At 43.6% G+C, this 14,035-nt stretch overlaps 1 protein-coding gene across 1 annotated transcript; it reads left to right on the forward strand.

Moving 5' to 3' along the window:
- Window positions 1-238: 238 nt before the first annotated feature.
- On the forward strand, window positions 239-2,497 carry LOC117248687 (D(1)-like dopamine receptor). The gene has a single exon (XM_033613908.2). The coding sequence runs from the start codon at window positions 639-641 to the stop codon at window positions 2,133-2,135; it is 1,497 nt and encodes a 498-aa protein (XP_033469799.2). The 5' UTR covers window positions 239-638; the 3' UTR covers window positions 2,136-2,497.
- Window positions 2,498-14,035: the final 11,538 nt, after the last annotated feature.

The raw sequence follows: 14,035 nt of genomic DNA on the forward strand, positions 1-14,035 counted from the left end.
ATGATAAATTCCTTTTATGATCATATTTATCTTATTTTTAATTTAGAGGTTTATTTCTCGCAGAAACGCACATACATGATATTATAAGTCAGACATAAACTTTTTATTTGGACTCGTTTTTATTTCTATTCAAAGCTAAAACACTCTCCACTGACATGACTGTAATCTATTACCTGTGCTGAGGAGGTAACGCGCCCCGCAGAGGCTTCCACCTGACAGAGTCTGAGCGTCACACCAGGACAAAAGCGGGACAGAGACCTTTTTACCTCTCAGTGGGGACACTCAGCTTCGACAGGACTCATCAGCATCACTGATATTAAGTTATGATTTGAGTTATTTTAAAAAATCTTTATTATTGTTTCAGTTTCTGAGGATAAATTATGGCGGAGCGCTTTTCCAGTTATTGATTTGCCCTTCACTGTACGGAGTGAGGATCTCATTTGAAGAAGACGCCTGCATATGAAGATTAAACTGGATTTTTACTGAAGATCTTTTCCTCTCACTGTTTTTATCCATCACTGAGAGATCAGATGATGGTTTGTGCGTCAGGAGCTGCTGGAATTAAGAGAAGCGGTTGTTTTACATGCGGGTGTTAATGACCTGTAAACACTTCTAATCACTGTCTCTGTGGAGGAAAAATGGAGAACTACACGATGTGGAGTAATTTCACCCAAGTTCTGTCGGAGCTGGACGGGACAGGCGGCGAGGAAGAGGAGGACGACGACGAGGACGGCGGGAGCGATGCAGGCAGCGGAGGACTGCGCGTCCTCGTCGGCTGCGTCCTCTTCCTGCTCATCGTGTCCACGCTGCTCGGGAACACGCTGGTGTGCGCCGCCGTGGTCAGGTTCCGCCACCTGCGCTCCAAAGTCACCAACTTCTTCGTCATCTCTCTGGCCGTGTCTGACCTCTTCGTGGCTGTGCTGGTGATGCCCTGGGAGGCCATCACTGAGGTGACCGGCACGTGGCTGTTCGGACGCTTTTGTGGGGTCTGGATCGCCTTTGACATCATGTGCTCCACAGCCTCCATCTTGAACCTGTGCATAATCAGTGTGGACCGCTACTGGGCCATCGCCAGCCCCTTCAAGTATGAGCGGAAGATGACTCACCGGGTGGCGTTTGTCATGATCGGGGTGGCGTGGTCGCTGTCCATCCTGATTTCCTTCATCCCAGTGCAGCTCAACTGGCACCAGGTTGGGGAGGAGGATGAAGAGGTGATGGAGGAGGTGATGGACATGATGGCCGCCAGTGGCAGGAACTTCACAAACAGCAGCAACCTCAACCTCAACGCCAGCGCCGTCGCTAAAAGCTGTGTCGCCAACTTGAACAAAACCTACGCCATCTCCTCCTCCCTCATCAGCTTCTACATCCCGGTGGTGATCATGATCGCCACCTACACCCGGATCTACAGGATTGCTCAGACCCAAATCCGTCGGATCACGTCTCTGGAGCGGGCGGCGGAGCAGGCGCAGAACCAAGGTCACGGCATGAACCGAAACCAGCAGCAGCAGCATCGACCCAACGATGAAGCCTCACTGAAGTCGTCGTTCAAGAAGGAAACCAAAGTCTTGAAGACGCTCTCCATCATCATGGGGGTGTTTGTCTTCTGCTGGCTGCCGTTCTTCGTCCTCAACTGCACGGTCCCGTTCTGTGACCCGCCCTGTGTCAGCGACACCACCTTCACCGTCTTCGTCTGGTTCGGCTGGGCCAACTCCTCCCTCAACCCGGTCATTTACGCATTCAACGCAGACTTCCGCCGGGCCTTCGCCACCATCCTGGGCTGCAACCAAATGTGCTCCAACAACACGGTGGAGGCCGTGAACTTCAGCGACGAGCTTGTGTCTTACCACCATGACACCACGCTCCACAAGGAGGCGCTGGTCCCTGCGCAGCCACAGCAACATCCTCGCACCATTAACGTCGGGTCCGACCACCTGGAGGACATGAGCGCACAGTTTGATGAGGAGTCGATCATCTCCAATGGTTCCCAGAGCAACAACAGGCTGCTGCTGCTTCCCGCCACCGTCCAGTTTGAGGATGACCCCGAGATCTCCTTGGAAACAATCACGCCGTTCACCTCAGCGGCGGGGCTTGAGAGTGATGCTCTAATACCAGGTCAAGTCCACCGGGATGGATAAGACAGAAACTGCATTGAGCTAACTGACGGCCATAACTAAACAGGAAGTTAGGCTGTGTTGCCTTCAAAATAAAAGCATAAACTTCGCTCAAACTATGATCAAACTTATCCTCCAAAACGCCTGCTGTTGATTAATTCCAAATAACGTAGGACTTTGAGGACTTTATAACCCAGCTACACAACACCAGAGAGACTTGACTGTACAGGCTAAGCTTCAGATTAAATGCCAATATCAGAATGTGTTGATTGTTTGTGTTTTCACTTGTTTAACCTGGAGCAGATTTAGTTATTAGATCGACCTGACACAGTGAGGTTGGAGATTAAATGATGATTTTTAGGGAAAACAAAATGCTTTGTCGGACATTAAACCTAATTTATTACACCGAGCCACTGAATGTTTCAGTTATTTAATATCTGCACTTTATGCCCGTCAAATATGGTGTCTCCTCTTTCCATGAAAAGGGCTGACACAGTTAATGAAGGTCAAATTTTAAAGGGACGGTTCACATCAAAATCAAAAATACATATTATTGCTCTTACATGTAGTGCTACATATCAGTCTAGATTGTTTTGGTGTGAGCTGCCGAGTGTTGGAGATATCCTCCGTCGAGATGTCTGCTTTCTCTCCAGTATAATGGAACTAGATGGCACTCAGCTTGTGGAGCTCAAAGTGTCAAAAAGAGTACATTTGAAAAACTCAGCAGCAATGTCTCTTTCCAGAAATCGTGACCCGATCACCCAAGATAATCCACAGAATTTATTGTGAGCAGTTTCGTGTAGGAACTATTTTCCTTCTACCGAACTACATCCGCTAACTGTATCACCCCACTGAGCTAGCTAACTTAGCTTACAGCTCAGCCGAGGAGGACGCGATTAATGTTTACATCTTGCCCTGTCACGAGCACGAGCCTCTGGTCCATCAGTACAAGTGCACTTTTGTCTGCTCTGTGATACGGTTGACGGATAGCTCTGTAGAAAGAAAATAGTTCCTACATGAAACTGCTCACAACAAGGCCTGTGGATTATCTTCAGTAACCAGGTCATGATTTCTGGAAAGAGACATTGCTGTTGAGTTTTTCAAATGTATTATTTGGTGCTTTGAGCACCACAAGCCGAGTGCCATCTGGTTCCATTATATTGTAGAGAAGGCAGACACCTCTACAGCCAATATCTCCAACACTGCAGCTCACACCAAAATAACCTAGGAGTATGACTACAGATAGGAGGAAAATATGCAATTTTTGATTTTGTGGTCACTGCACCTGTAAGTTAACGGAGTAAGACATTATACTGTGTTGTTTCAGGCTCTTCCTCCTCTCAAGGTTGAGCCTCTGGGGTGAAACAGGCCTTGACAAAGTGTGATTAAGTGTTCAGCGCTTAAACGCAGAGTGTGAACAATGTTGGAATAAGAACAGAGCTGTCAAAAGAAACAAACCGACATTTTTTCTTCTGCATTAACAGAAATAAAAGGAGGAAACTTTTAAAGCACTTTTAAAGGTCAATGCCAGCATGTTGCTGCTTTTAATCTTGTATCTCTAAATTCCCTGTATTTCAAATTATAGGCAACTACTCACCAAATCACAATATTTTAGAGAGGTTCTTCACTTTCTGAAAGGAAGGTCATGGAATCAATTAAGTCCTGTGAAAATTCAATTTGCAGGAAGTCAGGGTTATACAGGGTAACCAAGGGATACTGAAGTCACTGTCCTGTGGAGTTTTCAAGCAGTGATTGTCTCTGCTGGTGCATTCAAGGACCATCCAGCATCTGGGCACTAAGAGATAGCTGCGGCAATGGCCACATTTTCTACCCAATGCACATTATTCTCTGCAAGTGTTTTTCTTACAAACTTCACCAGCACAGTTATTTTAGTTGTTAATTGTCTTTTCTCAGACCTTGGAGCATACTTGAATGTGATATACCCCAAAAAATGAGGGTGATTGAATGTTAGCTGTGACTGATGGACGACCTGTTTTAAGCAAATATCAATTCACTAGCAAGGACCATGCCGCAACAATATGTCGTTTAAATGTTTAACTGCAATTCAGGAGGTGTTTGTCGTTGAGGACTGGTGAATGGATGTAAGTGGAGGTGAAGGTGGAACAGGAATGTCTTCTGTTAGGTTGATCTGGGAGGATGTACTGGAGATCAGACAGAGGGAGACTCAGTGTGGGCGTTCTGTCTCAGGAGAGCTGATTACAGCCCCCCCTAGACGATACCTAGAATAAGACACGGGAGAGGTATGCACCAGACTGAGTAAGAAAAAATGAGGGGAGAAGGGAGGAGAGGATGAAGGGAGGGTAGGTCAAGATATCTGAGACAAAAAGAGCAGGATGGGAGACTCACAGGTCCTCATCAGGGTTATTGTGTGCTGTAGCTTGTCGCTTATTTTCACTGTTCTCTGACATTAAGTGAAATCAGCAGCAGCCCAAATGAAATAAATCAATCTGAAAGTTGTCGTATATTTGGAGCAATTGTTTGAGGTAATTCAGTCGTACATGCAATTTGTAGCTAATGGGCTGAAACACAGAATCATTGACGTGGTCCTACACTGGACCAATAAATACTGATTAGCTTTGCAAGATTAGTACTTAATAGTTAATCAGTTCCTATTACTGCTAGATTACTTCTGAAGCTACTTAATGTACGGACGGACTGGTGAGGTTGTTCATTTATAAAGATTGGGTTCACAACAGAAACATGTAGCACTGAGGTTGTGTCTGCTCTCAGCTTCGACATCACCTCACCACCTGCCCTCCTTCTTGAGAGAATCAAAGTCATTAATAAGGAATTAGTATGAAAGCCATTAGTAAGTTTAATGCAGGGAACAATGCTGACAGGGGGTTTAACACATAACACAAACACAACACACCATTTGAGAGAAGATTAAAGCATTTGCAACAAAGCTGAGCGTGTTTTATTTAGGTGATAACTGAACTGTGATACATTTCTGACAGAACTATTAAAACCCTCCAGCTCTAAGTGATTGAATGCTCAGTGAAAATGAAGATAAGGAGCTGAGGACAGAACATTGGAAAGAAATTGAGGCTCATGAGAGACACTAAGAAACTTGTCTGCAGTTAATAGAGGTTTTGTCAAACTGGAGCAGCAGAAGGTTTTTTGTTCCTGCAGAGCCTGAGAGGGCTGAGGGGGAGTTCAAGAAGTCTGGTCAGGTAACCTCTGAGTCAGATGAACAACCTGAGGATATATTACACTGCATTTCTGCAGTTACTCTTTACAGCAGGACATCTTTTGTCAGCTCTTGTGCAATAAATGAAGGGGCTGGAGTGTAATGAGATCACTTCTAACCACCAACAGAAGACTGTTTCTTCTTCTTGTTGTTTATTTCATTTTTTCTTTATACTCTGAGGTGAATTCTGTTCTTTTTGATGGTGCAAAGACAAACTGTTGAATACAAATCACTGAGACAAGAGAGACTTTGCTGTATGAAATGAAAAGAATCTCCCAATTTAGTGTAACAAAGGCGTGAACATAACATTTCCACTTTGTCATTGCAATGTTTAAAAAAATTAAAGAAGCATACAAGGTAAGGAGCGATGCAAAAATGTTTTTGCCATCAGTGGATGTTGAATGAAAGTAAAAGTTGCAGTATGATGATAAGGATGGTGTGGTAAATCAGAGCAGGGAATGACACCAAGAACAGGGGGATGAACGCGGGACAAACTGACAAGGAACAAAGGGAAACACAGGTATATATATATACACAGAAAACTGATCGCAAGAATGAGACACAGCTGGAGTAGGAGGACACAGGCAAAAGGAGGGGACTGGTTAACAACAAGGGTGTGGTAGGGAACACTAGGGTAGAGCAAACAAGACTTAGGCCATATCCACACAAAGACGGAACTGATTTCGTTTTTTAAAAGTTTTCCATAAACATGGAATCGTCTCAAGATATGTGTACGTAAACATGAAGCCACTGAAAACACTGTAGTAAATATGCAAGGCCTGTAAGTGGCGCTGCTACGCTACACCAAAAACAAAGAATAAGAAATGGAGCATGCGCATAAAACTTGTGCAATGTAAACAAACACGAAGAGGAAGATGCCGGAAAATACAAATGCCAGAGCCCACTCAGTATGGACTGAAGACTGGGTTACAAAACTAGCACAAACCCAACCACGGTGTAGTCAGCCATTGTTGTTGTGGCGCCTTTACGCCTAGCGCATGTGGGTTAAGGGAGAGGTGGGGTTATGGCGTCATCGCTTCAGAAAAGAGGCGTACTGTGTTGTAAATATGGAAACGCAAAGGTGGCGCCTTAAGATTTTTTCACTCTGGGACCCGGATTCAAAAGTTGGTGTATCTGGGCTCCTAAAACGCTGGTTCCGTGTTTACGAAAGATCTATATGATAAAAAAAAACCTTTGCAGATACACCTAATCTCGTCTCCGTGTGGACATGGACTAACGCAGAACAGGTATGAAGGGAAGACTCTGGGAACAGGGAAGGACTAACGAGGCTGTAGGAAGACAGGTGTGATAGAAAACAGGCGGGAAAACACAAAGACAGGAAGTGAAACCAGACACGACACATGAGGAGAGAATCTACAAAATAAAACAGGAAGCAGATAAAACATGAACGAATAACATGAACCAAGGAACACAAACAAAAAACTCCAAAGGATAACAGAATATAAACAAAAATCCAGGATCATAACAGATGGCCATATAAATACGCTATATAAAATAAAACATGAAATATTTCCATATTTGGTGTAATAACACAGCTTGATGGTGATTTCAGTATTTAGTATCTGAAGCGTGTGCAAGTCCAGTTTGTGTCAAAGGGAAGGGTTATCACATCTTTTAGGGTCAGAAGAAAAGAAAAAATATATATATTAAAAGGGGGAAAAGCTTATTTTTCCACATACAGCAGTGCAGTCTGTGACCAGAACAGTGAGGACATGTCAACATCTCTTCTGCTCAAAAACTCCCTCTCCTGTAAAACTGAACCACCTGTGCTTTATTATAATGATGCTATCCTGAGTAAATTACAGAGTGCAACAAGAGAATGAGCTTCCAATTGTTGCATAGCTATTAAGAAACCTTTCAGAAGACCAATGGTCAGGTCATGAGGAACTCTCAAAAATGCTTGCTGATCAAATTAAAACAAAATCAGAGATGAAAAATGGCACAGGGGGATTCTGGGCTTTCCTCTTTCTGTGCTTGTATTTTCTCGGCTTGGTTCAGTTTGTTTTGTTTTTCCAGCATCCCTCTGTTGACTCCTTTCATCTTCAGTCAGTAGTGGAGTTGAAACAGAGCAGAGGCACCCAGGGGCCACCGAGGGGACGGCACCCTGAACCCCGCAGGTGTCTTCTACAGGTTCAGCTGTTCAGACTGCATCATCACAGTGTTTCTGTATTCATGTGGCTGAGAGTGTTGGAGGTTCAGGCTCGGGCTCAGAGGAAGTGGAGCTATATATTTCACCTGTGTTGGTAACTTTGCATTACTTCAGTAGGTCCTTAAACTTCAAAACACCTTAAGTTAAGATTTTCCTTAAAGACAGAGATAAGGTTTCCTTAACAATAACATCCTCGAGTCTTCTCCTTACGATTTGCTTAAAATGTTTACTTAAGGATTTAAGTTTATCTCCATATATTTGTCTTATACTGAAGGAATTGCTTAACGTTTGTTAAACCATTGCACAAAGAACCCTCGTAACCAGAGTAAGAACAAAAACATAACGTACCTCTGACTCCATATTAACCTCAACATGGTCGAGTTTATGGAGATAGATGAGAAAAATTAAGGCATCTAGATAACCAGACCTTAAAGGGATAGTTCAGATTTTTTGAAAAGGGGTTGTATGGGTTGCTTATCCATAGTCAGTGTATTACTTACACTTAAATCAGGAGAGACTTGCTCTGAGAGAAAAGAATATTTACATGTGCACATAAGTGTGAAAAATGTGAAACGTCTTTGGCGATTAGACCCCATCGTGATATCACCCATTCCAGGAGGTTGGTAAAGGCGTAGCAGATTAGGGAACCCCCCTGTGGAGTCTAGATGCTGGTGGTGGTGATGAGATGAAGAGAAAGCTGGGGATCTGGGTGTGAAGAGGAATGGGCTTTTGATGAGCTCATCCTGGGCTCTAGATAAGGTGACTGGAGGTGAATGGGGTGGAGGAGGGTGCGACGACTCTGCTTAAAATTACGGCTAACAGGAGCAGAGAGGAGAACAGATTTAAAGTTTGGCAGCAGCAACATGAAAGGCTGAAGGAGACTGTGGCAAAGTTTGATTGGCTAACCTGGAGAGGGAACATTTATAGTCAGCCGATTGGAGGTAATGGTGGGAATGTTGGATAAAGCATTAAGAAAGTCTTCCTGATTGAACTTATGCTGTGCTTCATTAGATGTCTGTTGGCGTACCAAGTAGGAGTACCAACACAGAAGCCGCCAGTGACTTCACTTCCTCACTTTCTAATTTGGGTTATTCTGTAAATTTGGTGATTCCTATCCCTCCTTTTTAAATGCCAAAGTCCCAGGATGAAACAAACCAACTAATGAAGGCAGCAATGGACCAGCAGCCCCTTTGATCAGCAATGTTAAATCACTGTTTTTCTCAATGGAGTCTGGCCTTGAAGAGAACAAAATAGCTGCTTCAGTTTGCTGTCAGATATCCCTGTCTGATGGCGAGGTAAAGTAGTGAAAATATTCTACCGATAGCGTATACTAAACTGTTTTTTTTTTTTAAGGTGGGACTTATTTTTAGGTGGCTAAAATATGTTTTGTTGCCGCACTGGTCCACAACAGTACATCGCTTAGCTTCCATTTTGGAGCCATTCTGCTTCTCCAAACTGGGAGCATGCCGACCACCATCTGCTGTATGTAATACACTCATGATATATAATTATCTCTTAACAACTCTTTTATTATAGGGGTTATGTAGGGCAGTTCAAAGGCACACTGCAGGTAGAACACTTCTACTCAATCAGCAGTGAGAGATTGTAAAAGCAGGCAGACAGAAGCAGGGAAAAAACTGGAAATCTACAGTTACAAGACATAATCCACAGTATGGCAAAGGGCAGGCTGGGAGGTATATACACTGATAATAATGGTCTTACAGGGAGCTGGTGTGTGAGCAGGTGACAGGTCGGGTGAGGGCGGGCAGGAAGCTGACAGGGAACAGGTGTCTGCAAAGACACGAGACGACGTGTGACATGAGACAGAAAATGAGAGCTGAAAATCAGAACCAGATGGTTGAAGTTGAATCAGACAAAGACAAGAAACAAAGACACTCCTGCTCTGGATTTTGCCTGCAGCAGAAAGAAGCAGCGCATCAGCCCTGATTAAGATTCTGTTGAGTTCCCCAATTTGTCTGACATCCTGCTGTCAGTGTGGGTTTCAGTCCCACAGGAAGTGATGGACTGAAATCTAATGACCAAGAACAAATCACACAAGAGCGCTGTCACGTCATTATAGTCGGACTGTGGTGATAATAGGGTAAACAAGTTGTGTAAGGATCTTGATGAGTAATTTGCCTCTATCAGATTCATTTACTTGAAAAAGCCGAATTTTCTTTTTGGGTTTCTCTTGCCCACAGTCTGGAGATAAACTGCTTTGTTTTCCTCATACATTTATGTACAGACAGAAAACAACCTCGGAGCATGAGATCCATCACAGTAAACACAAACACGGTTGAGTGTTTTCATATCAGCGCTGCATCAGGATATGCTCGGCTGCCCGAAGTCACCTCACACCCACAGGAAGGATCCCGAAAATTAAAAACACGTCATGACTTACAAACCTAACCTATCCTTTAAAATCAGGGCAAAATCCAATAACACAAAGCATCCACTGTGAAAATATTAAGATAAATATAAACTTGACAAAGACAATATACATTGAAATGACAATTATTCTAATGTATAGATGTGTGAGGCAGTTCCCCCTGCATGAAACTACTTTCACACCTCTCTCTGCAGAGACAGAAAGCGACAAAGAGTTTCTATATGACATAAAGGTCACTGCGTCTTCAGAATGTCTCTCTGTCCGTCTGTGGACGCGTCAGAAAATGAAATGCCATGACTGTAACTGCAGTGCGCCTGCCGTTGTTCCAGAAGCTCAGTGGTATTTATACCAAATTTATTACTGCACTCACATCCCTACACACCAGGCAATTACTACACACACACACACACACACACACATACACACACACACACACACAGGCATGCATGGATAACAAGCATACGTGCACCACACTTAAGCTCCAGCACATGCAATTATTACAAAGAGGACAGGATGGAAAGGTTTCTGTTGGTGCTTTGTCTGATTCATGAACAATTATGTTGTCATTTTCTCATCACACACACACACATATATTTCTTGCACACTTTTCCTTATAGTCCTCTCAGTTGTGTGTCATGCTCTTCCAGTGAACCCTGTTTGTGTATTTTATGAGGCCATTCAAACACATCTGAAACATTTCATGCAAAATCTGATGTAACCTGTAACTTTAACAGTGCAAAGCCAGATACAGTTGCGGAGAAAAAGAAATCTTCATAGGAGCATGTAAAATTTATATTACGCGAGAAACCTGAGCCCATTGAGGTGTGCTCAGGGCAGCATCAGCAAGTTTAACTGCTTAAATATGGACTCACAATAACTTTCATTCTGTGTAAAACCATGGAACGTGTTCTGGCCAGCCACCTGCACAACACTGTGGCCACTACGATCCACTCCAGTTTGCATATAAGAGCAACAGTTACAAAACATCTTATGCATCGTAAAGACTACGCCAGGGTTTTATTTGTTCAGCTTTTAACTCAATGAAGACACACGTACCCCCGAAAAGGCTAATTGATCTTGACATTAACACAACATCAGTTCTCTAAGCGCCTCTCTGAGTCTGTCAGGGGGCGCACATCAGATGAGCTCACTGTGAGCACAGGCTGCCCACAAGGATGTGTTCTCTCCCCTGTGCTATTCTTTCTGTTTACTGATGGATTTATGATCAATGAGAATTATTTTAGACTGTTTAAACATGCTGATGACATCACCTTAGTTGGTCTACTACAGTATACAGACCCATCAGGTGAAGCTGCCTACCTGGCCCATGCCAAGGCCCTTCAAATGGTGTCGCATCAGCAAGTTAGAAATTAATGTGGCCGAGATTGAACAATTCATTATTTGCACAAAACAAGACGTGAAGACAGAGCCAGTTTCACTCAATGGCCAATATGTTGGAACTGTAGAAAGTTTACATACCTTGGTGCGATCCTGGACTCCCTTTTGAGCTTCTCTGGAAATACTGAGTATATTTACAAGAGATCTTAGGAAACTCAGTGGCCTTGGTGTTAGTCAGAAGGTTTTAGAATCAGTGTACAAAACTATAGAAGAGAGTGTTTTAACTTTTCACCTTCCTGCCTGGTACGGCCATCTAAACTGTACATCTAAGAATAAACTCTCTAGGATTGTAACTATGACAAGTAAAATAGTTGGCAAACCACAAAAGCCCTTGATCCAGCTCTTTACAGAAAGGATGAAGACGAAAGTGAGGAGTGTCTTGGCAGATAGCTCCCATCCTCCCTTTAGTTAGTGTGAGTGCTTGAGCTCAGGGAGGCGCTATAGAGTCCCTCTGGCAACTAAAAGTCAACCCAGTCCGAAGTCCTCGAAATCCAGAGCTTGGGCAATGGCTTGCGGCATCAGACACTGTCAAAAAAAGCCGTCCTTTCACGCTGGCATGATATGAACAGCCGGTTGCCGTTCTTGTTTAACGGAGTGGGTCCAGCAACCATCGACTTTCACCCACGAGATCAGTGTTCACTACCTGTGTGATTGTAAAGCCAAACCCTGTTCTTTTTTCCTAAACCAAACCATGTGCATGTGTAGGCAAAATGTAACCGTGCATTTGTTGTTGACGGAAAAAAATACTAATGCCCGGTGTTGTACTGATGAAGTGGCTCAATATTTATATGGGAAGCAAACAGCGGTCTCCCAGGTGAAAGTCTGGGGTTTGTTGGACCCATCCACCTCCCCTCCAGCCTGCCCTTTGGTGACTTTCCAGCTCCTTATATAACGTTGTTACCGGCTACGTTTCAAACTGACGCAGTTTGGCGGTGTTATACACTGAAGCAGGTTATCATACCACTGTGAAAGGTGCCTTTTTGTGTCTGTGTCTGACGCCAAAATCACTGACAAAGCAGCAGTAAGATGAGTTGAGTATGAGAACAGGCTGCCTCTCTAAACAGACTTTGACGCATTTTATAATACGTCACCTGACTTCCTCCTATTGTTTTTGTCACACAGCCACTAGAGGTCATCGTCTAACAATAGCCTCAATGCTCCTGGAACCTGGTCTCACTCCCAAGTCATCAAAATCCGGCGCATGGTCAATGACTTCCAGCATCAGACACCATCGAAAAAAGCCGTCCTGTCATGTTAGCATGATACGTGGCCAGTCGCTGTTATTGTGTAAGGGTGGCCTTTGGAGTCAGGGGAAAACGCAGCAGGACAACAACAAAAGTTAAGGTGGCAGAATTCCGAGTAGGGTTTGTGGAAGGGGTGGTTGATGGGTCCAACAACCACTGACTGACTTCCACCAGGGAGGCAGGTGTTCACTTCTCATAAGATTGTGAAACCAAACCCAGTTCTTTTTAGCAAAACCCAACCATGTGTGTCTGTGTGTTGGCAAAGCTTAACTACATTTGTTGTTGAAGGAAGAATACATGTCAATTTGCAGTGTTATACTGATGTAGTGTTTATAAAGAGACGGTACACAAATTGTATATTTCCTGTGCAAACAGAAGTGTATATCTTGACATATGAATTCTCTTGCTGGTGCACAGATAACTGACGAAACCAAAAACAAATATTTCTCCATATATCTGCTCCATGACTTTCCACCATCCGGAGAAAACTAACACTGCTTCATTACTACGAGACCAGTATGCCACTCTCCACTGGTAATAAAGTAAACTAACTCCAACCCTGCTTCTATTTTGAGCTCTTATATAATTTGCAATATTAATATTTTATAACTTTACATAATTATCTCCTAAATCATGTAACACTGAGGTCACAATCAATGAGAACGACCTCTTTCTTCTCTCAACACCTACACAACCATCTCCCTCCCTTTCTTCCCTTTAAACAGCCGCTATTAAAATGCAATCTGCACAGGCTCCATCCAGATAATAAGTGATCCGGTCACCACCTTGCATTCAAACCTGGTGTTTATCTGCATCCTCCATTTCTGCATTCTGCCCACACGCTGATTTCATTCTGTTTTTGGAGAAGCATCATTTCGAGCTGGCCAGTAGGCAGGGGGAAGAGGAGGGTAACTAATAGGAGGAAGCTGCCCTCGCCAGGGAAAATGGCAGCACTGTTGCAACACTCGTAAAGGATTATTTTTTCCTGACAGCAACAAACATACAAACATCAGTTTGTTTGTCTTTAACACTGGAGGTCACTGTAAATTTCCTGTTTCCAACCAACAGACAATGTTTTCTTTTCTACACAAATTTTAATATTTAAAAATTAGATTAAACATTTGTCTACTTACCTGTCATACAACAAGGTTTCATATTTCAGTCACACAACTGAGATCAATTTATTTTGTGTTCAGAAAAATGACACTGGGAGTTTCTGCAAACTGCTCTTTGGTTTTGTGATGTTTTTTGTTATTGATCATTCCTAAAACAACAGGAACACCAGGCGCTGCTGGAAACAGGTCCGGTACATGGCCGACCTTTTCTGGCATAGATGGACAAAAGAATATCTTCTGCTGCTCCACGAAAGGCAAAAATGGGTAAAAGTGAGGAGTCACTTGAACACTGGAGACATTGTCCACACTGCTCCTCGCGAGTCATGGCCATTGTTCAGAGGGCTGGAGACCGTGCTGGATCCAAGAGGTCTGGTCCGCTCAGTGAAGCTCCAGACTA

The sequence above is a fragment of the Epinephelus lanceolatus genome, chromosome 17 (assembly GCF_041903045.1).
Source record: "Epinephelus lanceolatus isolate andai-2023 chromosome 17, ASM4190304v1, whole genome shotgun sequence".
NCBI lineage: Eukaryota > Metazoa > Chordata > Actinopteri > Perciformes > Serranidae > Epinephelus > Epinephelus lanceolatus.

What these genes read in the sequence shown, in the direction of transcription:
- LOC117248687 (XM_033613908.2), top strand. Translation starts at nt 639, where the DNA reads ATGGAGAACTACACGATGTGGAGTAATTTCACCCAAGTTCTGTCGGAG.